This window comes from Ursus arctos, unplaced genomic scaffold (genome assembly GCF_023065955.2).
Source record: "Ursus arctos isolate Adak ecotype North America unplaced genomic scaffold, UrsArc2.0 scaffold_34, whole genome shotgun sequence".
Lineage (NCBI taxonomy): Eukaryota > Metazoa > Chordata > Mammalia > Carnivora > Ursidae > Ursus > Ursus arctos.
In genome coordinates this window covers 20,283,137-20,310,055 of record NW_026623030.1, presented here as the reverse complement: position 1 = coordinate 20,310,055, position 26,919 = coordinate 20,283,137, and the positions used below count along the sequence as shown (strand labels likewise).

The window sequence follows — 26,919 nt, the reverse complement described above, 5'->3', positions numbered from 1 at the left end:
ACTCTCGAAGACCAAGATCTGGGGCTGCTGGAGCAAACCAGGGACTGCTTGTTGGGTCAACCCTGTGCTAAATACGGCAAGCGCACTTTGATGACATCGTCATACCGTGCCTAGGGGACAGGTCCAATCATGAGACCACATCTACAGATTAGAAAAAAATAAGGCTTAGAGCAGTTAAGGAACTTGACCCGAATCATAAAAATCTGCAAATGGCAAAGGTGGGATTCATCCCAATTGTACGTGGTTCCTGCCCCCCACCCCATATCTGCTTTCTCGAAACTTCACCCAGAGAAGCAGCTTCCCTTCTCTTCCTCTATGGTTGCTCATAGAGGGAGCCGTACCTGCCACTCACAAAATCAGACCTAACACCTGCTGGGCACGCTCTGACTATCAGGTGCTCTGGGGAACTCAGGTACCATTTACAAGGTGGGAAACTGAGGCACAGAGAGGCCAGGACAGCTGGCTGAGGCCACACAAGAAGCTGGTGGCGGAGTTGAGACTCGAGCCTGTGTCGTCTGGTGCTGTCGCCCATGCCGTCCCCACCATGCTGGTCTGCCGTTCACACAAGCAAACGTTCTATTAAGCTGAACTCAACCACACCTGCTTCGACTCTGGCTCAAAAAATGTGCCACCGGAAATTTTCTTTTGTATTACAGCCCTCGACTCAGAGGACGTAGGAAAAGTCACCCGTTTCTCATTTGGCAAAGAAAACAATGAAGGGTCTCAGGCCGAATTTAAACTAGATTTAAAGACAATGCAAAAGAGAGAAGATCAGTTGTGATTTTTTTCTTTTCTTTTTTTTTTTTTTTTTTTTGATTTTGATCTGGAAAGAGCTCAGAATCCACCCAAGAGAAACCCTACCACATAGACCAAAGCACACCCACCCACAAGTAGGATCCCTGCAGCCCGGCTTGTAATACAACCAGAAACGCTAGAACCAGCCACACCGTTCACTCGTGGGAGTGAAAAATAAACTCTGCTTCATCCTTTTAGAGGCAATATTTTCTCTTCAGCAGCTAAAAGCACGAGGCAGCTCTAGGTTCATGAAAAGATCATCGACAACATATTCTCGAGGCTGAGAAATGCCAGTTGCAAAATACAGACAGACTAATGTGAACCGTTAAAAGTAAAAACAAAACTATTTTTATGTGTCTCTGCACACAGAGGCGCGCGTGTGCACGTGTAAATCAATTAAATAGGACTGGACGGTTCAAATAAGCTTTCCCCAAGGAAGGGGCCAGAACTGGAGGAGACGTGTCAAGGGAGGTTCTTCACTTTTACTGATAGAGTTTGAATTTTTTACAATTTCCATGGATTTTTATATTGCTTACATTTTTTAAATAAATAAATGTAGTTATGTGTACTTTGTTTTCTTTCCCAAGGAAAGGAAGGAAAACCAGAAAGGGGTCATCACACTCACCTTTCCTCTTGGTGCAATGGTAAATCTGACCGTGCTCCTGGGGCAGTGGGTATGGGTTGGGTGGGGGCAGGAGGTCCTGGGAGGGGCCGGACACACCATTCTCGCACTGGTACTGGGACCCCAAGTTGGATGAGGCAGAGAGAGCTCGAGGCTCACTGCTGAAAGGACTGTGGTTGGAGGCTACTTTTTGTCTTACGGTGCTCCTGGGAACCACGGGATATTCTTTACTGAAAGAGAAAAGATGGGAAACAACATTGATCAGTGCCCCGATACAGATTTCCCCCCACTGGCTGAACCACAGGGTCAAAGAATCTACCAGAAATGCATCGCAGAATAATAAACAAAGGAGTCTTTGATGAGGACAGTGATCTAGTTATACCCAAGTCCATCAAATGCCACAGACACATATATCCATGCACGAACTTTTCATGCCTTATATGTTAGGCGAGTAGGTTTATGAATAGTTCTACGTGTATGCCAAAAGGTAAATAAGCATCCCCCATGAGGAACCCCTCTTCACATGGCATTTTGAAATATTTCAATCTTATGTATATGTCTTTTTTTTTTTTTAATAATGATTTTTTATTATATTATGTTAGTCACCATACAGTACATCCCCGGTTTCCGATGTAAGGCTCGATGATTCATTAGTTGTGTATAACACCCAGTGCACCATGCAATATGTGCCCTCCTTACTACCCATCACCGGTCTATCCCATTCCCCCACCCCCCTCCCCTCTGTAGCCCTCAGTTTGTTTCTCATAGTCCATAGTATCAATCTTATGTATATGTCTTTGAATTCCCTAATTCAAAAGCTGGAAGAGCTGAGCGGTCACCTAGACTGAACTTCTGGGTTTCCAACTTTAAAACAGGGCTGAGGTCGTCGTCCAACATTAGTAAAGAAGTCTTTGACCACCTAGGATAGTCAGGTATGATCCTCGGTCCCCCTAACCTGAGTAGTTTGCTGCCTGTGCCTTCGAATTTCCTTTTGAGCGGCTGTACTTGTCGCCACTGACATAATATTTAATTTCACCTCCATGCCTCGGTTTTCCCATCTGTGAAATAGGGCTAGTAAAAATCCCCAGTTCAAAGCGCTGCTGAGAGAAGAAATGAGTTACCAGTTGTGAAAGGCTGAACACAGCAAGTGCTCCACGAACAGCAAGCATCATCACTACCGCCATTGCTCTGAGAGAGTAAAAGGAGAGAGAAAGAGAGGGAGAGAGAGGAAGGAAGGGAGAAGGAAGAGCAAGGACAAAGGAAACAGAGCATGGGATCTAAGATGAGGCAGATCCAGACTCACGCCCCATCCCCATCACTTACAGCCTATGTGCCCTTCGGAGCCTCAGTGGTCACACGGGTAAGCCAAGCAGAATAAAATCCAGTGACATCCTATGAAGAGCATCCTTCCAAAGGCTCAAAATGTGGTTCCTCACCCTCTTAGGATACACCGTCCACATGCCCTTGCCTTGAGCTTTCATACCAGTACGCCCATTCTCTGCCTCACGAGAGCGTGCAGACATCAACAGAACCGCCCCCCCCCCCGGGAAGGAGGGAGGTGGGCTCAGCAGCCCTGGGAGCCCCACAGGAAGCCAGGTGGGTAAGGGAGGGTCAGAGGGGGAGTCTGCAAAGGAGCTGGGAGGAGGGGTGGCTCTAAGATCAGAGGTAGAATGGAGAGAAGCTTCCGCACGCACGCGTAAGAGAATGGCCTGACCTGGAACACGGGCTCATCCACGCAGGGGAGGGGGCTGCCAACGTGTGGGGCCGGGAGAGGAAATTGCCAGCAGGAGAATCACAATGACACTGTGCAGGCTGGTGGAGGGGTGATCCAGCGTCTCCTTTCTGGCAGGCAACTGGATAGCACCCCTTTTCTTAAAAGCATACGACAACGTAGCTGTAGCAATCCAATGACTATGCATTTTCCTAAGAAGTTGTTCAAGTCAGGGGCACCTGGGTGGCTCAGTCTGTGAAGCGTCTGCCTTCAGCTCGGGTCATGACCCTGGGATCCTGGGATCGAGCCCCGCATCAGGCTTCCTGCTCAGTGGGAAGCCTGCTTCTCCCTCTCCCACCCCCCCCTTGCTTGTGCTCCCTCTCTCGCTATGTCTCTGTCAAATAAATAATTAAATCTTAAAAACAATAAATAAAAGGAAAGCTGCTACTTCCCAGGAAATGCCCAGTCTTCATAAAACCCCCAGAGAGAGTCCTCCAGCCCCCCCGCCAAGCCTGTGGCACACCCAGCCCAATGTCCTTGCTAACTCTGTGGGCTCAGATAAAGCAGGTCGCCTTGCTAAGTCTTAGTTTCGTCAACTGTGAAAATGAGGAGAACACAGAGATGACGTGGAGAAACCACAGCGTTCTACCCTGAGCCTCCTCGACACCTTCCTATGCCTGGAGAACCCACTGGACCCTGATTTTTATTTAGATATTTAAGAATCTGGATATAGTGGAAAGAACAAAGGAGTTGGATTCGGAAAGATATGTGTTCTCTAAAAGATTTGCCATCTAATGCTGTGTGGCCTTGGGTGAGGCACTTAACCTTTCTGAGCCTCATGAGACTGTTGAAAAGATCCCACCATATGCCCGAGAAAATACCTGGCACGTAATAGAAACTTCTGTTATGCCTTCTCAAAATGACTCATGCTTTCAGCCCACAGAATTTCTCAGGAGGAAGCAGGCTCCATACGCCTGTCTCCTTCACTTGGGAGGCCTTTACTCAGGGGGAAACTTAAGGGTCTAAATTTGGATTTTTAAGATGACGTCTTTATTTTCACTAATCTTGAATTGAAATTTAGCATTCCTTTCTGTTACAAATGTAGGCAACAAGCCACGGTTGTATTAGCAGCCCTAGCGACTGTCATCAACAGAAAATGAAATAATTTCATTTCCACCGCAGCTGCTGCGGATGCCTCAAGATACAATCTGTGCTTATCGCGGCTTCAGAATTACAGTTGTTTTAGACCTGCTACTGGATAAGACATTTATAAAGCGCACGTGATTCCATAGCGCCATTTAAAAATATGTTGATAAGTACGTTTCAGGATAACTGGTTTTCTTTTTGCAATCTACGCATTCGATAGGACGCATTTAATCATATTCTTCTGAGAAGTGTGACCCACACGTTTCACCAGAACAGCAGAGAGGCCCATGGCACCAAACGGGCTAAGAACTCCTCCCTAGGAGCGCCTGGGTGGCTCCGTCAGTGAAGCATCTGCCTTTGGCTCGGGTCATGATCCCAGGGTCCTGGGGTCAAGCCCCACATCCGGCTCCCCGCTCAGAAGAAAGCCTGCTTCTCCCTCTCCCTCTGCCTGCCGCTCCCCCTGCTTGTGCTCTCTCTGTGTGTGTGTGTCAAATAAATAAATAAAAATCTTTTAAAAAAACACAAAAAACAAAAAACTCCTCCCTAGAAGAAATACGTATCAGTAAATCCCCAACTTAGTTGTGACTTTTGCCAGAAACCAACTATTCTTTTACATCTTAAGAGTCCACCTGACGTCAGGTCAGATACCAAGAACGTTACATCTCACACAGCACGAAGGACGCTGCACCGGCCCCTTCCATCCTCTCTGTGACCCTATGAAGTTGGTACTGATTTTGTCCCCACTTTCTGGGATGAGGCCCCCAAAGCCTATGGGAGGCCAAGCAACTCGCCCATGGGCACAGAGCTAGAAAGAGACACAACCAGGATTTGAACCCAACCGTCCCCTTGCTACACCTAGACAGGACCTTGTGATTTCCTTCCATTTTTAGGACGCAATAGACTTTTAAAGGAGCAGGGGGCTTAGGGCCCAAGATTCCTCTCCCGCTTCTCACACCCCTCCGGGGTGCAACGATACCCACCCTGGCCCCTGACTTTGTTTGTCATGTGAAAGCACATCAGAGTAGCCAGGCAGGGGACATGGAGTGTGTGCCAAGTTTCCATGAGGCTACAGAGCCCTCACGACACCCAGGGGTCCCCTGGCCGAGCCTTCCCGTGGCGTGTACCCCCTCCGAGCCAAAGCTGGAGCCATCACGAGCAGCCACGCCACTCGGAATCTCCCCCGGGGCTAGAAGTCTGAAAGGAATGAAGTTAGCTTTACAGTCCTCTCTTTGCGGCTCCAGCTACGTAATGGAAAAAAAGAAGAAGAAGAAAAAGAAGAAGGAAAATTATAATAATAATAAAACATTATAAAAGTTGTCAAATCTCACTGGCAAATCTATTTAGGTCTGCTTCGTTCAAGAACCGAGCTGCCAGAGCTCCAACAGGAAGGGGGAAATCTCTTTTTAGTTTTTATATTCTTAATGGGGATGGTTATTTTTTTTTAATTAAAGAAAACAACTCCTCCCCCCCCAAAAAAATGTTGGCTGAGGGATTTTACAAGAGAATGTATCAGTGGACTCCATGGAATTCTCCCTTCCAACGCTGCCAAATTGCAAAATTACTCTCTGGAAAGGCCAAATCCTGCTTTTGATTACTAACACTCACAGAAGTGGGAAAGCCATATTATCCCAATAACCACTCGTCCCTCGCAGCTTGTTTTCCTCCAGGGTGCTTGAAACCTCCTCCCCACCGTCAATCACGAACACGGCTCTCGGTGCCTGCAATCCACGTCCCCAGGGCCATCTGACAGGTGTCAAAACGGGAGCGTGCAAGGGTGAAGGGCCTTCTCCATCAGCGTGGGAGTTCAGAGGCAAAGGGAAAAACACATCGCAATCACACAAGCTGCGGGCGTTTTCACCGGGCTCCTCGATGCACCGAAGGAACACGGTCCGTGGCAACACGACCCGCTGTTGGCCGTCCTCGCGGTGGGAAGACCGACTCTCTTCCCCTGCAGCTCGAGAGCATTGGTGAGGAGCCCAGGACACAAAGGAAGTAAAGGAAAAGCTGAAAAGCCCCTGTGTGTCTGGGAAGAGGGGCAGGAGAAAGGCCTCTTTTTTTCAGCCCGCTCCTCATCCTCGTCCCCCCCCAACTCATCAACCTTGTTCTTTGGTGCCTCTTAACGCTTCACCCGCCCTCCTGGTGCCTTACGCGCGTTCCCTCCTTTGATTCAGGCAACACACCCACTTCATCGGTCGGATGCAATACACTTTAGAGGTAAAGACATCGAGGCTCAGAGAGGTTGAGCACCTTGCCCCAGACTGCACAGCTAAGAAGAAGATAAGAGTCGAGTCTGGCCACAGGTCAGTGCTATTCCCAAGCCCTTGCCAGAGAACTTCTACTTGATCATAGGAAACGGCTGCTTTCACACCAACCGGGCACACAGGGCGACAGGGCGACAGAAGGGCAGCCTGGTGCTAACGGCTGGCCACGGGCTGCACAGGGCAATGTCAGGTTCTACTGGTCAATCTGTCCGTCCTCCTGTGTGAGCCACCTTTTGTACACCGGCTGTCCAACGGCACTGTTCTATCTGCCCCCGGCCACGTCCCCGCCGACACCAGCCGGAGGCTCCCAGCACCTCGGCTCTGCCCCGGGTGTCGGAGCCCGCAGACCAGCTTCTCCCCGGCTCGGGCCCCCTCTCACGTTCTGTTCCACGTGAGCGAGTGCAGTGAATGACGCCATTGTCGCCGGGTCTGGGTTGTAAAACATTACAAGGGAACACTGAAATCCGCGGCCAAACTGCATCCGTAGCCCGCCGCCAGCTAACGAACGCCCCCGAGAACGTTTTCCACTGCGGCCAACTGAATTGGTCTTTTCACGGGAGCAGGTGGCAGGGGCACCGGGGTGCTGAGGGGGGGGGGGCTCACTCCAGTGTGGGCAGCCCTTCTCAAAGGTCCAGAGAGAGCAGCGCGCCAGGCAAGGCTAGCACTGCAGGATCGCCGTCCTCCCGGAGCGAATGCCTCCTCTGGCCAGCACCCTGATCTGCGATTAAAATTCAGAAAGGGGCCCCACAATCCCACAAGAGCTCTCACGACTTATTAACGTTCTAATATGCTCGGGGGACATTATTCTGATCTAACCGGCGGGGACGCGCAGGCAGGACTGAGCTCGCGACAAGTCATCGTCGCTGTCTCCCCCATGCCTACAAAGTGCTTTAGGGCCGTTCTATTACTCAGTTCACACCAGCCGGCAAAGCTGGAGAAGGGCATGGTGAGAACGGGGCGCACAGAGAAGCCGCACACTTTTCCCCACGCTGATCCCGGCAGGGCTGGAGGATGCGAGGGGCACCAAGAAATTCCAAGATGACTCCCTCTCCGGCCTTGAGCACCCCTCACATATGGCAACTTTGGTTTGAGAACCCGGGGCTCCCTTGCTAAATCTCTAGGTAATTTACCATCAGGGTGCTCGTATCAAGTCGGGGCTCTTAAGTCAGGCTGCGTGGACGTGCCTCACTTCGGTACCTGGCCTCAAATCAGAAGGTTCCACCTTTCCCTGAGCCTGTCTTCTGTCTGTAAAATGGGAATGCTAAGACTCCTGCCTCTCGGGATTGTGAAAGAATACGATGCAAGGAAAGGCTTAGCGTCTGTTTGGGACACGTGGCTCGATATACACCAGCTTACAAACCGCACAGGATTCTATTCTGAAGCAGAAGTTCTTACCTTGCAAAGGCTCTAAATGCGCCCCCCCCCCCACCAAATAGCAGATATTTAGAACTTGTTGGCTTTTCTAGGGAGAGGTCCAGACTCATATCACTTACTCAAAGGAAGTCCATGGTTCCAAAAAAGCTTTTGAGCAACACTACAGAGGCAGGGATCGCGGAGGAAGCCCGGGGTAGTTGCACGGACCACGGATGACGCCAGCCTTTGCCTCAGTCTCTTCACGCACAGAATGGGAGTCACAGGGCCCACGTCACACGTCCTGGTTGCGAGCCCCCAAAGCAAGAGCCAGGATGTGATGCTATGGACAGGAACTCGACATTTCGGTTCCGTCTCCTAAAACTAGCAATTTTGACAAGTCTAACCCTGCCGTTGTCTTAGTCGTTTGCTTTTTGCTTGTTGGTTTGTTTTAATGATTTTGGAGGGAGGATGGGAAGGTGGAGAGAGGACTTTCCGAGGTTCGGCCTGGGTCTTTCTGGAAGCCAGAAAACTGGAAAGGCCCGGACTAACAGCTCTTTCTCAAGCTGCCTCCCATACTGAAGGGGACGGTCTTGAGGCCCTGGTTCTGAGGAGCACCCCCTGGGGGCTTCCAGGTCATGCAGAAGGAAGTCAAGCAGCTCCCAGTGACCTTTAGCTCACATGACGACCTTGGTGGAGTCACCCTAAAGCAACCGCTTCTGTAGGAATGCTAAGCGGCCTGCGTGCTAACACAAAAATCTGTCTCTCCCCCTAAAAACGAGCACACGCATCTATGAGGGAGTGGGTCTCCAGGGAAACGAGCTTCTAAAGTGAGAACATTACTGGGACGGGGTGGCTGAGATACAGGGCTGAGGGTGGGGACGGCTAGAGAGACAGGAGTGGGTTTCAAGCTCGGCTGTAAGAGTGCATTGCATCTGGGGAATTAAAAAAAAAAGGCTGAATCCTGTGAAATCGGTAAAAGGGATTAAGCACAGAAGTAGTTTGATGAGCGCTGAGCAATGTAAAAAAGTGTTAAATCATACTACAGGACCCCTGAAACTAATAGAACACTGTACGTTAATTATCCTTCACTTTAAAAAAGAAAGAATTTCTGCAAAGAAAAAAAATACCAAGGTGCCTGGGTGGCTCAGTGAGTCGGGCGTCTGACTCTTGAGTTTGGCTCAGGTCATGATCTCGGGGTCGTGGGATCGAGCCTGGCATGGGGCTCCCCGCTTAACATGGAGTCTGCTTGTCCCTCTTGTGTTCCTCCCCCCACTCACTCACTCTCTCTCTCCCTCAAATAAACAAATAAATAAAATCTTTAAAAAAAAAGAAAGAAAAAGAAAAAAATACTGACTCCTAAGCCCACTCGCACCTCAAGAGTTTGATGCCATTGTTCTGTGGTACAGCCCGGATTTGAGGCTCTTTTATTTATTTTTTTTTAAAGATTTTATTTATTAGACAGAGACAGAAACAGCCAGCGAGAGAGGGAACACAAGCAGGGGGAGTGGGAGAGGAAGAAGCAGGCTCATAGCGGAGGAGCCTGATGTGGGGCTCGATCCCATAACGCCGGGATCACGCCCTGAGCCGAAGGCAGAGGCTTAACCGCTGTGCCACCCAGGCGCCCTTCGAGGCTCTTTTAAAGCTCCCCAGGAGAAAAAAGCCTTATGTAAAAAAGGACTCACTGTAAGAATCCATTTACACAAAATTCTGAACAGACAAAACTAACTTACAGTTTAAAAAAAAAAAAGCTGAAACACGACTTGCTTCTGGTGGGGAGGTGGAGGCAGGAATTAACTGGGGTGGGGCATGAGGGAAATGTCTGGGGTGAGGGAATGTTCTATATTACCACAGGGGCTTGGGTTTCATAGGAATGTGCATTTGTCAAAAAGTGAACGGTGCACTTAAGATTTGTGCAGTTCACTGTATGTAATTTTACCTAAAATAGAGATTCGTGAGCAAAAATTGAATCTTAGTTAATGACATGCATGCAGAAGTACAGAGGAGTGGAATGTACTCATGTCTGCCACTCAGTATGAAATGCATAAAAAAATAAGATGAATGGATAGATGGATGGATTGTGAATGTCTGGGTGGATGGACAGACACATGGATGGATGGGTCAGTGGACGGATGGATGGATAGGTGGATGGATGGATGGATGGATGGATGGATGGATGGATGGACGGACTGGTGGATGGATGGACAGGTGGATGGATGGACAGGTGGATGGATGGATGGATATGGATGGATGGATGGATGGACTGGTGGATGGATGGACAGGTGGATGGATGGACAGGTGGATATGGATGGATGGATGGATGGATGGATGGATGGACTGGTGGATGGATGGACTGGTGGATGGATGGACAGGTGGATGGATGGATGGATATGGATGGATGGATGGACTGGTGGATGGATGGACAGGTGGATGAAGGACAAATGGATGGATAAGTGGGTGGATGGCTGGATGGATGGGTGGATGGATGGATGGGTGGATGGACGGACGGACGGATGGATGGACGGATGGACGGATGGATGGATGGATGGATTGGTGGATGGATGGATTGGTGGATGGATGGATGGATGGATGGACGGATGGATGGACAGATGGATGGATGGATGGATGGACGGACGGCAGGGCAAATATATAACAAAATATTAACTGCAGTACCTAAGCAGTGGGTATGTGGGTGCTCACTGTACAATTCTTCCGTATTTTCTATATGTCTTACCCTTTTCATAATAAAACAATATGTCTCACCCTTTTCATAATAAAACATTGGGGGAGCACTGCAGGTACTTCTCATGTTCAGCCAAAGTTGAGCACTTAGAGCAAAGGGTTCTTTTTATAAAACAGTCCAGCACATGGGATCTATTTCCAGATCTGTTTCACACATTTACCCGGATGCCCCTGCTCGTTCTGCAGAGCCAAGGGACTATGCAGGTGCAAGCGGGGGTCCCCTCCATCAGAAAACCTGTCAAAGGGCAGTTTCTGAGCCCTCCCTAGAGCCACTGACTCAGAACCTCCAAGGATGAGACCCAGAAATCTGCTTTTCTTAATAAGCTCCCCCCACCCCCAGGTAATTTCGATGTTTGCCAAAAGTCTGAGAAACACTGCTTCCATGTGAATGAGTGATTTGCCCACAGACACTGGGCCTGAAGAGCAGGTATGAAGGGGCAGAGGGTGGGGGAGGAGAGGGTGGGGACAGTGCTGCAGATGAACGGGAAGAGGTCGGGGCGGGGGATAGGGGGCTGTTCTGAGCATCCGTGTCCTCAACGGACAACCACGAGCCAACGTGGGACCCCTTGGGACAAACCTCAATCTCACAACTCAGGCTGGCTTGGCTTCCCAAACACAACCCCGTCTTGTTTTCCATAAATTCACACTTCTCTGGGGGAAGCCGTGTGGCTAGCCAAAAGTACAGCAAGAAGTAGGGAGTTAATGCCATCTCCAGAATGTTGTCTTGGAAATCACTCCTCATTAACCGGGTGTTCCGATTACCTCTCACCGCAACGTGGGAATACAAGAGTGCTAAGCCCTTTGAAAAGTGACCATTTGAGGTTAAGGAGCTGAACATTAATTTAAAATCAGGAAGCCAGGCCTGGAGAAGGAGGGAAGGTGCCAATGAAAAGCTTTTAACCTTTTAGGGGCCCCAGACCCCTGAATCCCTTCAAATGGTTTGAAATTTTTGTCTATTTATATCTTGTGAGATTTTCAGACAGTCCCTGGATTTCACTGGATTTTCAAAAGGGACCCTGATTCAGACCCCAACCCTGGAGGAAGAGGGCAGTAAAACCAGACTCTCTCCACGCTGAAGAAACCAAGCTCAAGCCAGGCCTCCGCACCCTGACCAGCTGTGCAGCCCTGGGCACGTCAACCTGGCCTTTGGCTTCCCGAGGGCACGGACCTGTCTCAACGCCTAACGTCAACCCGGCATCAGTCTGGGCCTGATACCGGGCCCGGTGCTTTCGCGCGTGTGGGGGTGGTGTTAAAACACAGAGACACGCTCTTTGACTCTCCTTCTGCCTAGAGGAGGGATCCCTGCCTCTGGAATCGGGGCACCCCCTCAGTAAGTCCTGTTCTACCAACAGAATGCAACAGAAGGGACACTACATTTTTCAAGGCCTGGGAAACAGTCTCGCGGCTTCCTCCTGGCGATCTCGGGGGCAGCCAGCAGCCGTGGAAGGAGTCTGACTCCCCCGGGGCCTGGTGTACATGCTCCAGGGGACAGCCCCGCTGAGATCCAGCCGAAAGCCAGCACTGACTGTGGATTACGGCAGCGAGCCCTCCCACACGTCCGGCCTGGTGCCTTCGGCCACCTGCCCCCCCAGCCAACACCTGGTGGCAGGCAAGAACGGCCCAGATGAGCCCTTTCCAAGCTCCTGACCCACAAAGCATGAACAAAATAAAGGTGCTTCTCTGTTACTTCTTGCATACAGTGGCGACAAGCAATGCCTGGACTTTTCACCATCAGTAATACTGATAAGCATTACCGAGCGAGGGCTAGCAGATTGCACCTGGGTGAGATTCGGGGCGCTCGGACGGCCTCCGAGGGCCTCATGAAGGACTGAGGTCGCCTGCACTTCTGGGTCCCTTTAGCGGGCGGTGGAGGCACACAGGGTGAGTGGTCTCTAGAGCTTTGGCTGTCCAGGGTTTACTGTCACACACAGAGAGAGGATGGCCTAGCTTGCGGCCCAGGGCTTCCCAGCCAGGCCCAGGGCAGCCCGAGAATAATCTGTCATTCTCAACCTGATGCAACAGTCGTCAGGACACACGCATTACCTCATTCCGCCCACGCACCAGCCCTGGAGGTGGGTTCCATAACTACTCCCCGTTTCACAGATGAGGAAGTAGAGGCTCGGTGGAGTCGGGGGAGCCCAACTCTGGAGCTTTCCACCAGTGGACCCTGCTCCTCTGGGTCCTGATTCGCCTTTGCAGCCTCAAGACCTGGCATCGCGTGAGCACTTCATAAATGCGTTCCCCGAAGAGCAAATCGACAAATCACGCACTAGAGAAATGAGGGACTCTCCTGCCCTCAGTTTCTCCTTCTGCAAAACTGGAAGAGATGCTGTCTCCTGCAGGCCCTTCTGTCTCCAGAAAGCCATGTTCTCCGAGCAACTCTCCCTCCCCCATACCACCACATCACTGTGCCACCCCAGCGGGCTTTCGGAGAGCTTCAGAATGTGACCCCTACTCCAGACCCCAAGACTTGTAGATCCCTGCCCAATTCTACCCTGACCCAACCCACAAAACCCTTCTTCCCGACACACACAAATCCCACTCTTCCCACAAGGCCTCGCTCCCACCCTCTCCCCCACTCCTTCCTCCATCTTCCCTCCCCCTTCATCCCCATCCTACCCCCAGGGGCCCTAGCCTTGGCCCCCAGCACCCTTGACCCTTAGGAAGTTCCCAACTTGCCTGAAAACATCTTAAAGACTGAAGCAAAGGTCAAAGAAAGCAATGTTCCATGAAAAACCAGGGCCTAGGTCATTTTAAGCAGCAGGAAAGCTCCCCCACCTTTCTTGTTAGGATGAGCATTTAGGGGTATTTTCCAAATTTCTCTCATTTGCATATCACCTTGACAAGTTCACGAAACCTTTATAGCAGTTCTACTCTTATTTAATTAATATTTTCCCTTAAATAATCAGCCTTACCTCTCCCCCCTCCCTCCCTCTCCCCTTCCTTCTTTAGAAGTCAATCTCATTCCCAGCAATACTGTCTATAAAATCACCCTGACGTGCCCGTGTCTGTACACCTTCTAAAATTATCCTATCTGTCACCAGGGTAGAGGTCCTACAATTTGGGAAATACTGGCTTTTTAGGAGAACATGTTTTCTTAAGCTGCAGATTAACCTTTTGCAAAAACCTTGGCACATATTCTAATCGGTCAGCTAGAGACAGGATTTTAAAATAATTTGATCTTCTTCCCTGTGCTTTATCCAAAGCTCGCCCATTTTTATAATAAGCAGCTCTTGTTTCTGTAACCAGAGCCCATAAATGAACAGTGGAAAAATAACTAAGACACCATCTGCATTTTCCAAAGGCAGAGAGCGGGGCTCGGAGAGATAGCAGGGCGAGCGCCCAGACATTTGCCAAGCTAATCCAGACGTTATTTATGTGGGCGAACCACGGGTCCATGTCCGGCCCTCTTCCCTTCTTCCAACTGTTGGAATTAGAGGAAATGTCATTCCTCCTGCTTTTTCCCCCCCGCGGGCCAGCTGTCACCGGGTGTGTGGGGGACAGGAAACAGGATTACAAGACGAACAGGGAGCCTGCCGTTCCGGCCTGGCCGTTATCACGGCCGATGCTGGACAGCCATCTTCCCCACTTGTCACTGGGAGTTGGGACGACAGCCCAAAATAAATGCCAAACGAGGGCAAGATTGGGAGTAACGGGGAGTCTTCCCCCAAATCAGATACCTTATATTGTGCATGGACTAGGAACCAGGCACCCTATAGACATTTTCTCATATAATTCTTATAAGAACCCTGGAAAGTGGAGGCTATCATTTATGCCCATTCTACAGATGAAGATACTGAGGCTCTAGGAGGTTAAAGTCACTTGCCCAAGGTCACATGCTGGTAAATGCTGAGCAAGGATGGAACCCAGGTTTGTCTGAGTCCCAAAGCCTTCTGTTGGAGCCACTCTGCCTTACTCTGTCTCCTTCCCAGGGGCCACGTGCACAGGACTGGCAGATGACCCGGTCCGCGCTCCCAGCCCAGTCAGTGCTTAGGTCAGCCCTCTGGCTCCCCAACGCAACTGCTAACATGGCCACAAAGACACACGTGGTTCTTAGGCTGCAGGTTTTGACCCAACATGTCAATTACGGAGTGCCTATTGACTACCTGACACGCTTTCTGGCCTTTTTCTGCAAGTGCTTACCCAAACAGGACACCTAGATGACCCCTCAGCCAGTCTGTACAATCGGGACAGCCAATTCAGACCAAAGTAGAGTCATCCGCCTAAATACCTAACCGTTGGCAGTGTTTAGAACTTTCGGGGAGAGTCCCCGGGGTCCTGACATTTCAGTTCTCAGACACCTGCACTCCCCCACCTGTCTCTCCTCCGTGTCTATCATCTATCCCATCAGCTTCCAACATGCAGGGCCTGGGCCTGACACAGAAAAGCAGCAAGGAGTGCTGGGGATAGACATCCACAGTCTGTGGTCAGGGGACGCTTCTTGGAAGAAGGGACAGCGCCAAGGACACCTAGTGATGGGCAGGAGGTGGCTGAGTGAGGAGGAGGGGAGAAAGCCCGAGGCAGACCAGACATGCTGTTCCAAGGGCCAAAAATGGTGGGAAGGATAGAGGCGGGGAGCGGCCCCTTCACTGTGATGGAGACAGAGAGAGGACACTGGTGGGGGACAAGGTGAAGGGCAGCGGCCCGGTCAGACGGGAAAGGCATGGCCCACCACGGGGAGGAGTTTGGACCTTACACTAGGGCAACAGGAAGCCTGGGCGTGTCCTACACTCTGGAGTAACCTTGTCTGATCGGTGTGTTTTACAAAGATGTCTCTGGCAGCTGCCTGGAGAAGGTCCTGGAAGGGTCGGTCTAAGTAATTCAGGAGGCTGTGGCAGGCAAGAATATGGGGACAGCCTGGCAGGAGAAAGGGGTTGAATTCAGACATATGTTAGGAAGGCAGAATCAACAGGACCTGATGACTGTTAACACCTCAAATCCATGATCTCACCTGCTCTTGACCTTGTGGGAAGGAGGGAAAACCCTTGGTTTGCAGGTTGGAACGGGGATGACTTGCCTTCAGTCCCTACCTGCACGGCCTCGACCCTCACCCGCAGGAGGATGGAGGTGAGACTCTGTCAAAGCCTAAAATCCCTTAGTGACAGCTAGCGGTCAGAAGGGCATGGGAGTATGACCGCCGCGGCCATGCCAGCTCGGCACTGTGAGCCCAGGGCTGCAAACAGGTTGACCCCTCCCCCGCCCCGACCAGCTTTCCCTGATACCTGTTGTCAACTTTTCCACGGACCATAGACTCAATCCAACTCCAATTTCAAAATGCAGACATTGAAAAAGCCAATTGCTATTTTTTAACAATAATAATTTAAGAACTTGGTTCTTTGAGCCACAAAAAGCATCTTATTAATCTGTGATGGGGAAGAAAACCGATTATAAATGCAGAAAAGCAGATGAGTGGGGCAGAGATGTGCACCCCTAAAGGTCACAATGTATTTCTTTTTTAAAAGCATGCAAAATTTGGGATGCCTGGGTGCTCAGTCAGTTAAGCGTCTGCCTTCGGCTCAGGTCATGATCCCAGGGTCCTGGGATCGAGTGCCGCATGGGGCTTCTTGCTCTGCGGGGAGCCAGCTTCTCTCTGCTTGTGTGCTCTCCCCCCCGCCCCGACTCTGTCAAATACATAAAATCTCTTTTTTTTTAAGTGCTTCTAGGGGCGCCTGGGTGGCTCAGTCATTAAGCGTCTGCCTTCAGCTCAAGGCGTAATCCCTGCGTTCTGGGATCGAGCCCCACATCAGGCTCCTCTGCTGGGAGCCTGCTTCTTCCTCCCCCATTCCCCCTGCTTGTGTTCCCTCTCTCGCTGGCTGTCTCTCTCTCTGTCAAATCAATAAATAAAATCTTAAAAAAGAAAAAAAAGTGCTTCTAAAAAACAATAATAAATGAAAATAAATAAAAGCACACAAAATTAGATCGGGAAAGCCCACTCACTAAACACAATTTCCATGGCATGAATTTCCAAACCAGTGTGAAAACGACAATACGGTGGCTTTTCTCCGTTCCTCTCTTAGATCCCTTATCTTTCTTTGAATGGGTAAGTCCACCTGCCAGACTCACCCTTCTCATGTCTTCCAGAAAGGATAAAGGAAAGCTTCCCACGTGACCTCATTTTATTTTGAATCACGAAACGCACCAAAGGGGGGGAGGGGAACACTTTCTTGGTCAAAGGAATCAAGATGTATTTCTAATTCTCTTGCCATATGGTAAGTTATTTTGGAAGCATATCAAGAGGTAGAGAGAATGTTGGACAAAATTGGCAATGCTCGTACAATCCTTTCAAATCAGACCAAATTCCCACTGTGCGTGCTTGCTACAGACCCTTCTATTCATCATATCAGCGACTGTGACCACAGGATATGTAAAAATACCGAGCAATTTTTATCACCAGCTTCCAATCCCCCGGTGCCCCGGACCACCACGTGGTGTCAAATTTGTCTGCATTTCACCCCCAGGAAATCGAGTCATTAACTTCCCTTTCATTTACCAAGAGCTGTTGCCAAAAAGAAAATCATTCATCGGCTGTGACTTATGGGAAGAGAGAGAGAAAGGACTGATTTCACGAGAAGGAGAGAGAAGGCAAAGAAAAGGGAAAGTTGGGAGCTTTGGTTGCCCTGGGCAGATGGAGAACACCAAGTTCCCTGGTGCCTTCGCCCCCCTCCCATCCCCAGAGGACACATTCCCCACCTCCCCGCCCCACCACTGCCCAGGGCTGTCCCACCGAGTAATGTGGGGGTTATCAGATGCTGGGACTAAAGGTGGCCATCTCTCCTTTTCCTCGGTGGCCAACAGGCCTGGGCCTCTGCAGGCAGGAAGGCGGAAGGAGGGAGGCGCTGGGCTGCTGCTGGCTTTTCTGGGTTCCTGGGGGGTGTTGAGGCGGGGGGGACGTGAAGAGAAAGGAGCCCAGCACTCCAGCTTCTTACCTTTGCATTCTTGACATTCTGTGCAGTTCCATGTCATCGCTGCCCCGGAATCCTTTGGCGAAGGGATTATTCTCAATCTTTAATTGGGTGATCTGCGGGAAGGAGAGAGACCGAGAGAGTCGGTTTTCACTTGATGGCTGGAAACTCAGCCTCTGGCGACCAAAAGAAGCAAATTAAGTCAGTCACGTCAGTGGGACCCACCACTTCATTCAGAGAGGAGGCTTTGAAAAATGCCCTAGATCAGACCGCTTTTAAAAGGGGAAAAAAACCTGGTTTCGGTTTGCCCGTTAATTGGAGTCATACTCTGCCTCACGCCAGCTGGATTGGTTTGTTTTTTAATCCTAGCATGTTGTGTTTCAAACACAATCGAGGCCTCAGCGCTTGGCGCCCCCCTCCCCCTCGGAAAGTTGGGCATGGTGAGTGGGGTCGCTCGTCCTGCAGCGTGGGGATCGCCATTTGGAGAAACGTGGTTGCTTTCAGAATTTTGTTTTTTTTAAGATTTATTTATTTGACAGAGAGACAGCCAGCAAGAGAGGGAACACAAGCAGGGGGAGTGGGAGAGGAAGAAGCAGGCTCCTAGCGGAGGAGCCTGATGCGGGGCTCGATCCCAGGACTCCGGGATCACGCCCCGAGCTGAAGGCAGATGCTTAAGGACTGAGCCACGCAGGCGCCCCTGCTTTCAGAATTCTGCTGTGCCTCATGCCTTGTTCGTTTCAGTGTCACAAAGTTAGCTGGCACAGGTGGGAGAGGGCGCCAAATTAAATAAACACCCATAGAGAGAATTGCGACATGCACGATAGCGGTCTATCAGCTCCTGAGCCCTTCAGTTTGCTAGAGAAAGAAGAGAGAGCCCTTTTCTTGGACATGTTCGTTGCCATGCACAAAACTTAGCAACAGAACGGGATCTTGGGTTCGATGGTCAGAACGTTCACGGACACCATCAACACATGGTCTATAAGCGTGAGCGCAGACTCACAGATCCTATTATTATATAATAGTATATAATATATATTATTTATATGTATAATATAAAGTCATATCTATAATAATCATATCTACCTGTACACTGGTCTCTGCTCAGTATTTTGGTTTAAATCTAACCACTTTCGCTTTACATGTATTTTATTAAAAAATAGAATATCACTTCTCTCTACCTCAAACTAGAATCATGAGCTATTCAATAAAAGGAAAACTATCGTATCAAATTCTCTCTACTGGCCCCCGCAGAAAGTTCTAAACCCAAGGCCTGCCCTCACTTTGTGGCAAGGGGGAACGAGACACTTTTAGAGACGTATTTGACACACACTGGTACTGAACTCTCTCCCTGATAGGTGAATAGAAAGGTAATCGAAAGGAGAACAATTTTCTGTGATCCCATCATACGCAAGTACCTACAAAAACCACCCCAGCTACCCCCAGTAGTAGAGTTCCAGACTTTGAGAAACTGAGCAAGTTTCTTTGAGAAACCAGGAGTCCTAACGACTGAATGCACCCATAATTCATCCATTTTGGGGCAGGCATTCGGGTATGTTCTCTTTTCCAGAAGAGATGGCCTGATAAGGTTTCCTTCTAACTCCAAGACTCTATAATGAACATGAGATTAGTAGATTACACACGTGTATGTGTGTGTGCTTGCAATAAAAAATATAGGTAAAATTAATGTTTTAAAAATATGTTATATGATTCCAACCATACGACGTTTGGGAAAAGGCAAAACTATAGAGACAGTAAAAAGGGATCAGTGGTTGCCAGAGGCTGGGCGAGGAGGAAGGGGTGCATAGGCAGAGCACAGAGGACTTTAAGGAAAACTCTTCTGTATGATGATGTAACGGTCGATACGCATCCATAGTTATGGACACCCACAGAATCGACGACCCCAAGAGTGAGCTCTCATGTAGATTCTGGGTGATAACGACGTCTCAGTGTAGGTTCATCGATTGTAATAAATGCCCCCCTCCGGGGCGCCTGGGTGGCACAGCGGTTAAGCCTCTGCCTTCGGCTCAGGGCGTGATCCCTGAGTTCTGGGATCGAGCCCCACATCAGGCTCCTCCTCTGGGAGCCTGCTTCCTCCTCTCCCACTCCCCCTGCTTGTGTTCCCTCTCTCGCTGGCTGTCTCTCTCTCTGTCGAATAAATACATAAAATCTTTAAAAATAAATAAATAAATGCCCCCCTCCGGTGGGCGATGTTGATGGTGGGGGAGCCTTTGTGGAGGACGGAGGGACCGGGGGTCGAAGAGAACTCTCTGTACTTTTCCACTTAACCTTGCTGTCGCCCTAAAACTACTCTAAAAAAATAAGACCTATTTTAAAACTTTTAAAATAGGTGTGGGTCTTTATGTGCCCACTCGTTCCCTCCTGCCTCTTTTTTTAAAAAAAACTGGACCTGCTCCTGCAACTCTCTGATTTTGACTTGACCCTTCAGAATGAGTCGAAAGTCTGTAAAAATCTCTTAGGAAAATGGTCTTTAAAATGTACACTCCCGAATCCACTTCTATTTTGAGTCCAACAGCCCATCACCTAGTGGAACTTTTTTCCCCACTCAGGCTTTGTCATTTTAAAAAAAAAAAAAAAGTGCAACCCAACTGACCACAAATCATGCTTTTCTTTAAAGGTGGGGGGTGGGGAGGCATTTGCAAAATGTGAAGTAAAAATCAGATCATTCAAAAAGGGGTGGAGGGAATCCTCGCTGCACTCCCTGTGAGTTTTGTAGGCAACACGGGTGTGGTATCTGGGCTGAATTAATGCCTAGTCCATGATGTCACTGTTCCACCAAGAGCTCGGGACAAACAATTACCATGAGGGGAAAAAAAAAAAAAAAAGGAGGCGAGGTGGGTTTTGGTATTTTTATCTGCAAAAATCCTTTGCTCGAAACTATTCCTTGCACCTCAAACAGGTCCTACCACTACCTGATGTCTGAGCTGCCGAAATAGGATTGCACGGGACAAGCACAGTTTGCTACATAGACACTGAGGCATGTTGATCTTACGTATGTCTTGTTCGTAGACTGAGTACATATATGAGGATTATTCCCGTTGAGAAATGTTAGGTGAAAATGTCCGCCGGATTCCCTACAACCCCGGCTCTGGAATTCCCTTCCGAACATGCCGCACATTGGCTCGCTCGCTCACGGGCACATGACACGCTCGGGTGTCTGAGTTCTACTAACCGGCTCCACTGAAACCGACTTGCACTCGTCACACGAACGAACGTACTCCCTCCAAGATCAGCATAAAACCGGATATCCGGGGGAGGGTGGGGGGCGGGAGCTAAAACAAATATAAATACCAGCTCCCACCAGTGAGACAGAGGTTGTAAAAATTAATGAGAATAATTGTTGTGAATTCTTGCTTTTGAAAAAAAAAAAAAAACCCTCACGAGAGCCAAAAATCTTAATTATGTCTCTCTATTAGGGGTTCATTTCCTGGTCCCAACCAGAAAGCTCATACCTCATAAATACAGACTCCTTACACAATGATTTAAGCAGGAGGAAAAAAATGCCTTTTAATGGCAAAGTAAGTTAATATCGGGGGATAGACATGCTTGCATACACAGCCATTGTTGCAAGAGCAGAGAAATGAAATGCCCACGTGATCTTTTTTTAACACCTAAATATTTCTAGGGCTTGTTCTGGGCGCTGCTGACAGCCTCAGTGAAAACCTTACAAAAACGTGTTTCACAGAGCAAACGGCATTGCTGCGGAAGAGTCGAGTTTTTTAAATATCTTTTTCAAGCTGTCAGCCATCTGGGGAAATAACTCCTAAATCCAGCTCGGGATCACAGCTGGGCTGAGGAAACACGTCGTGTCATTAGGAGCCCCATGGCGGAGGGGTGCGGGACCCCAGCCTAACACATGAAGCCCGCCACGTACCTGCCTCCACCTGGCCTACGGGCATCCGAGCAGAAAAAGAGCATTCTGAAGGCATCGGGCCCTTTACACCAAACACGAGTGTCCCAAATTGTCCTGGCAATTTAATCCCGTGCATTGCGGTTCTGTCCTCGCTCGTGCATCCAAAGCATCACGAGAGGCAAAGAGTCCCTGAATTGATGGCATGTTCAGGGGGTGAACGAACTCACCCACAAAGACCGACACTTGTAGATGTCTATCAAACATGGTAAGAAGAACTTAGGTAAAAGCTCAGGTCTTCTGATTCCCAAGTAATCAGGGAAGGCAAAGAGTTTCCCAGGGCCTGCGTTTTGGGTGGAGCTGTCCTGTTATAAGTGGATCGGTTGGGCCGTCAATCAAGGGCATCATCATTCACCCTCCGTGTGGGAATGTGTGTAATGCTCGGCGTTCCACATTGCCCAAGGATTACCTCGTTTAGTCCTCACGATGACCAACACACAATTCTTGTATCATCCCCATTTAACAGATGAGGAAAACTGAGTCCAGTAACTTGCCCAAGCCAAATGGATTTAAACCTAGGACTCTGCCTCCAGAGTCCCACCTGAACCCTAGGCCAGGGTAAGTAAGAGTGCAGGTGGCTTCTGCCCACGACGTCAAGAGTCGCAACACCTCGCCCAGGTGGGACAATAAAGGGACCAGAGTCCACAAACCACACTCTGCTTGGCCTGAGTAATTAAGTCACACGTCCTATATCCACGCGAGGAACGCCTACAGGGGCCCTGGACTGGGCTGGAAAAACGTACTGCTTTAGACGACCTCCTGACAGAGAACATAGGCGCCTTTGGTATTTCACAACTAAAACATGGGGTGGGGGGAAGACTGACGGAAAGTTGTCTCCTATGAAATCCCTCTTCCGGATGTCAGGCTGGCTAAAAAAAACTTTATGGCCCAAGCAATCAAAAACAAAACAAAACAATACCCAAATTCCCATCTGTGAGCCCTTTGTGTGGTCATCAGACACACGTCTATCCAGACGTGGGTTTGGAGACACACATATTTGGACCCATGAGCGTTTAGACACACAATCCCCTAGACTGTGCTCAAATCTCACATGTACGCACCCCATTACGCCGACACTCCTTCAAGTGCATGGATCTCTAAATATATTCATTGGGGAGGACATGTTTTTAAAAAAAATACAAATATGGGGGAGTGGGGTATATTCACGAGTGGTCGCAATGATGGCTTCATGGCTACATACACGTCAAACTCGTTAAATTGTATACCTCAAAAACTGCAGCATATCGTACGACAGTTATGCCTCAAAAAGCAAGAAAGAAAGAAAGAAAAAAAAAGAGAAAGACAAGAAAGAGGGATGCCTGGGTGGCTCAGTTGGTTGGGCAGCTGCCTTTGGCTCAGGTCATGATCCCAGGGTCCTGGGATCAGATCGAGTCCCACCTCGGGCTCCTTGCTCAGCAGGGAGCCTGCTTCTCCCCCTGCCTGCTGCTCCCCCTGCTTGTGTGCTTGCTCGCTCTCTCTGACAAATAAATAAATAAAATATTTTTATAAAAAAGCAGAGAGAGAGAGAGAGAGAGAGTACAGGCTTTCTCAGATCTAGCCTTGCCTGATGGACCTTAAGACCATACCTAGAGAGAGCTTAGGGATTTCCCCCAAAGGACCCGAGCACTCACATCTTTCTTTAGCAGGTCCCTTTCAGGAATCTACCATTTCCTGTCCTTTCTGTGTGAGTCTGGGCTTTCTTAGTTGAAAAGAAAGAAAAAAAAAAAAGAAAATCTGATATGTCTTTGGACGCTCTGTCAGGTCTACGTGTGTGTGTGTATTAATATATAAATATATAAATATATACGTATGTGTGTATGTATATGCATACATAAGAAAGGGAGGGAGGGAGGGAGGGAGTGGTGAGACTGAGTGTCCTTGTTGCTATTTTTTCCAATTTTTTCCCCTGCGACTGTCACCACAAAGTTAAACATAGATTTACAATAGCCATAGAGGAAACAGGTTTCTAGCAGCCAGACCCAAATTAGCCTGAAATAGTTTTGCAATTTTCAGAGTATTTGACCTTAATGTTTTTGCTCTTGTTGGTTTGACAAGTCAGGGATGGAATTCAGAAAAATCCTTCTTCCCCTTTAAAAAATAATTGCATTTTGGAGAGAGCGAGTTTTCTTCTGGAGGGAAGCGCTCTCAAGACTTGGGTCCCCAGACAGGACTTGCAGTCTAGAAGGGACCATCCATCAGAGCCTGGCCTGCTGACTGACAATCCGAATTTGGAGCTTACCATCGTGTAACTGCCCTGGCTTCGCTGGGGGGGAGGGGGGGTGTTATCTGACACCTGGGCCTGTAGGCAGGAGGCTATAGGGTGCTAAACCCACCCCTCACCCCTGCCCCGGGCTCTCCCATCTGGCTACACAGCCCCTGTAACTTCCCGCCACCCTGCCCTTATCTTGCAGGTGGGGACAGGAGCTGTGGAGGACGAAGGGCGTCACCATCTCCATGTCTATCTCCTTCTGTTGCCCCAGTGACCCGCCCTCACTGATCCCATATGGAAGCCCCTACATTCCCCTTCCACCGTCCTCCAACCCAGATCACACTACTTAAAGCTAACAACCTGCACCCCCACAGTGCCCCCCACCCTGTATCTTGCCTTGCCAGATCCTATGTCTTTTCAGAACCAGGATTAAGAATCCCTCAATCCCGCCCACCCACCAAGAAAATGAATCCAGGGGCACTTAAGTTTCGAAGGAACAGAAGTGAACCATGAAAAGTCAAGAGGAGCCCTTTCTCCTGGGAAAAAAGAAGAGATACCCCCCCAACCTGCAGTGATGGGGTACCCTATTCCAGCATCATTGTCCAGCTTGGAAATGCCGAAATCAGGGCCTGGATTTTTGAACAGCATGGGGTCTGACGTTGACAGGATGGAGCTGTACCTTCCTGTCTACACCACACTGCAGCCTCTTTCTGGCAGACAGGCATCCCCGCCCCTCCGCAAGCTGTGGTTTTGCTGTGGTCTGCTCTAGCTCCTGGGAGCTGCTGGGGGAGTGGGGGCACAGGTCGCTTTGGTTTGCGTTCTTGTTTTCAACAATGCCAACCCGGCCTCACTGTGATCCGGGACCAGCAACCACGGACACAATGAGGAAAGCATCTTGCACATCCAAGCCCAAGGCTTCTGGCAACTTTGCCACCTGCCCCAGGTCAAGTTGAAATGCATCCAAAAGGCAAACTGGAGCAGAGACCCTCACCCGAAAAAGAGGGTCCACAAAGGTGGCACCAGGCCCCCACCCAAGAGCACAGAGCCCTGCAATAAAAGGACCTTTCTTCCTCCGGGCGATCGCTTCGTGAGTGCAGAGAGATGCCTTCCTGTATTTGAATGTGGCGTCACCTATGACTGGACAAGTTTGTTTCTAACTGGTGTGTGTGCAAAAGACAGAGAGAGATAGAGACAGAGAGACAAGGAGAGACAGAGGGACAGAGAGAGAGTCCCACAAAACCCATGAATATAGTACAAACATAGGCAACCTTCAGGCTGTAGCTTGGTCCCTGCCCCAGCCCCCTGGGGTAGAAACTGGTGCCTGCTGTGAGGGAATGGCGACCCTTAAAGCTTAAAAGTTTCCGCAGGAGACCCCTGCATCTTCCTGCAAAGGCACAGGCGGCCCCAGCACGCTGGTTCCCGGGCCTCGCGCTTACCTTGTGGTTCTGGTAGGAAGTCACGGCGATAAAGGCTGTCTCAGGAAAGACGTGGGTGCAGAACGCAGTATTTTTTGAGCCAAATCCATTATTTTCATCCGCCTTCACGATGTGTAATCTGGGCTGGTATTTGTGCATGGAATTTAGAATAATCTAAAAATAATAAGGAAAATGAGATTGTAAGAAAAATCAAAACCCCTTTGTTTCCAGATAAATGCCCTCTCCCCACCCCTAAAATTCACCTCTTTATACAGGCTCTTAACAACAAAAAAAAAAAGGTCTGATTTTTTTTTCTCCTGTTTTGAAAAGGGGCCAGTGATTTCATTAAAAAGAAACATTTCAAAAATGACAATTTCCAACCCAAAAAGCCAGGGTAATATTCCAGGAATCTACCCAAAGCACACACGGCAGTAAATCAGAATTCTTAATAAAGTTTGCTTAATAAATTAACTCCTGCATAGGGTACTCCCCCCCCCCCCAACGAGAGAGAGTCTGGAGTCTGCAGCAAGGAACTGGTGCCCGAGGGGGAAGTTTAAGCATCAATTTTGCAATGAAAGGGGAGAAGACACAAACAAACAAACAAACATCCCCCCAAAAACCCTCTAAGACGGAAAAGGAAAACACCAGTGTTTGCAGAACTAAAATAGAAATCACAGGTTTGGCCCGTTGTTAGGAGAACGTGCAAAGTAGAGTCAATGAAAAAAAAAGAAGATAATGGGATGGCCAGTGGAACTCCAAGGATGGTGAGATTAGGGGGAAGAAGCACCCCCCATCCCACCACCACCAGAGGAGGACCTGCTTCTCTCCAGGTTCCCTTTCTAAGACTTTATCAACGTTTCAGGACCCACAGTCGGAATTATCTCCAGACTTGGCCCCGGACAGAACCCCTGCATCGCTTTTTTGGGAATGCGCTCTTTCTCTTTCCTTTCTACTGCCTCCGTGTTTGGGGTGCTCCCAGAGACAAGTGGGGTCCTCCTGCTGCAGCTGCACCTTTAATACGACTACTCTACAATCAGTATCCAGGGGGAGGAAGGCTCCAGACCCCACACCCTCTCTGCGGAGCAGGGCTAGTCCTAGGAGATGAGCATCTTGCTAACAAAACGGTCTTCGCTGTTTGGAGGACGCCTGGCTTTTGATGATTGCGGGAAGCTGCGAATGCGAACATTTATCAAGGCGTTCGGATGTGTACCCACCGAATGGGCCAATCGCCGCGCTTAACGCGCTGACACTCCGGCCTGCTTTTTCCCCAGGACCGCCAACTGGAGCGGCGGAGGCTGTCCCGGTGTCTTTGATTATTTGCGTTGATGACCCTGGGGCAGGGTCCTTGGGCCAACCCTAGAGACCCGCCTGGAGGAGGGGGAGGGGAGGCGGGGAGTGGCGAGAACCCGGGGCCCCGCGGCTCCCGACCCCGGCCGCGCGGCTCTAATCTCCGGCCGCCGCGGCCGGGCCGCCTCCCTGGCCGATAGCGACGCCGGCCGGGGCGGCGTGGCGACAGATAGACGCAGTGGGGCCCCGCGGGCCGCCGCAGCCCCCGGCCGGCGCGGCCATCGTCCCGGCTTAGCCAAATTGCTTTGACGGCCAGGGACAGTGTGGAGACATCAGCGCGAGGGCGATCTAATGGCTCCTAATTTCATTAGGGCGGCTCTGGACTCCGAGTCCGAAGTTGGGGGGCAGGGCTGCGTGGCAGCGGGGGAGCCCGAGGCCGCCCCGAGCACCCTCCCTCTTCCGCGGGCTCGGGAGGACTGGAAATTCTCGAGAGTGCGGAGCCTGGTTGCGGGGCCGCGAGCCTTCCCCAGGCGCCCACCCCGACGAGACCC

General features: G+C 49.9%; 1 protein-coding gene across 4 annotated transcripts in view; it reads right to left on the bottom strand.

Annotated features, from left to right (window-relative positions):
- Positions 1 to 26,919, bottom strand: part of TBX5 (T-box transcription factor 5) — an 85,217-nt gene that overhangs the window by 9,441 nt on the left and 48,857 nt on the right. For all 4 annotated transcript variants that reach the window (XM_057306083.1, XM_057306085.1, XM_057306084.1 and 1 more), the window contains exons 6-8: positions 25,103 to 25,255; positions 17,554 to 17,645; positions 1,421 to 1,647 (exon numbers count right to left, since the gene is read on the bottom strand). In XM_057306083.1, coding sequence (XP_057162066.1) covers positions 1,421 to 1,647; positions 17,554 to 17,645; positions 25,103 to 25,255 — 472 coding nt within the window. The remainder of the gene's footprint in view (positions 1 to 1,420; positions 1,648 to 17,553; positions 17,646 to 25,102; positions 25,256 to 26,919) is intronic.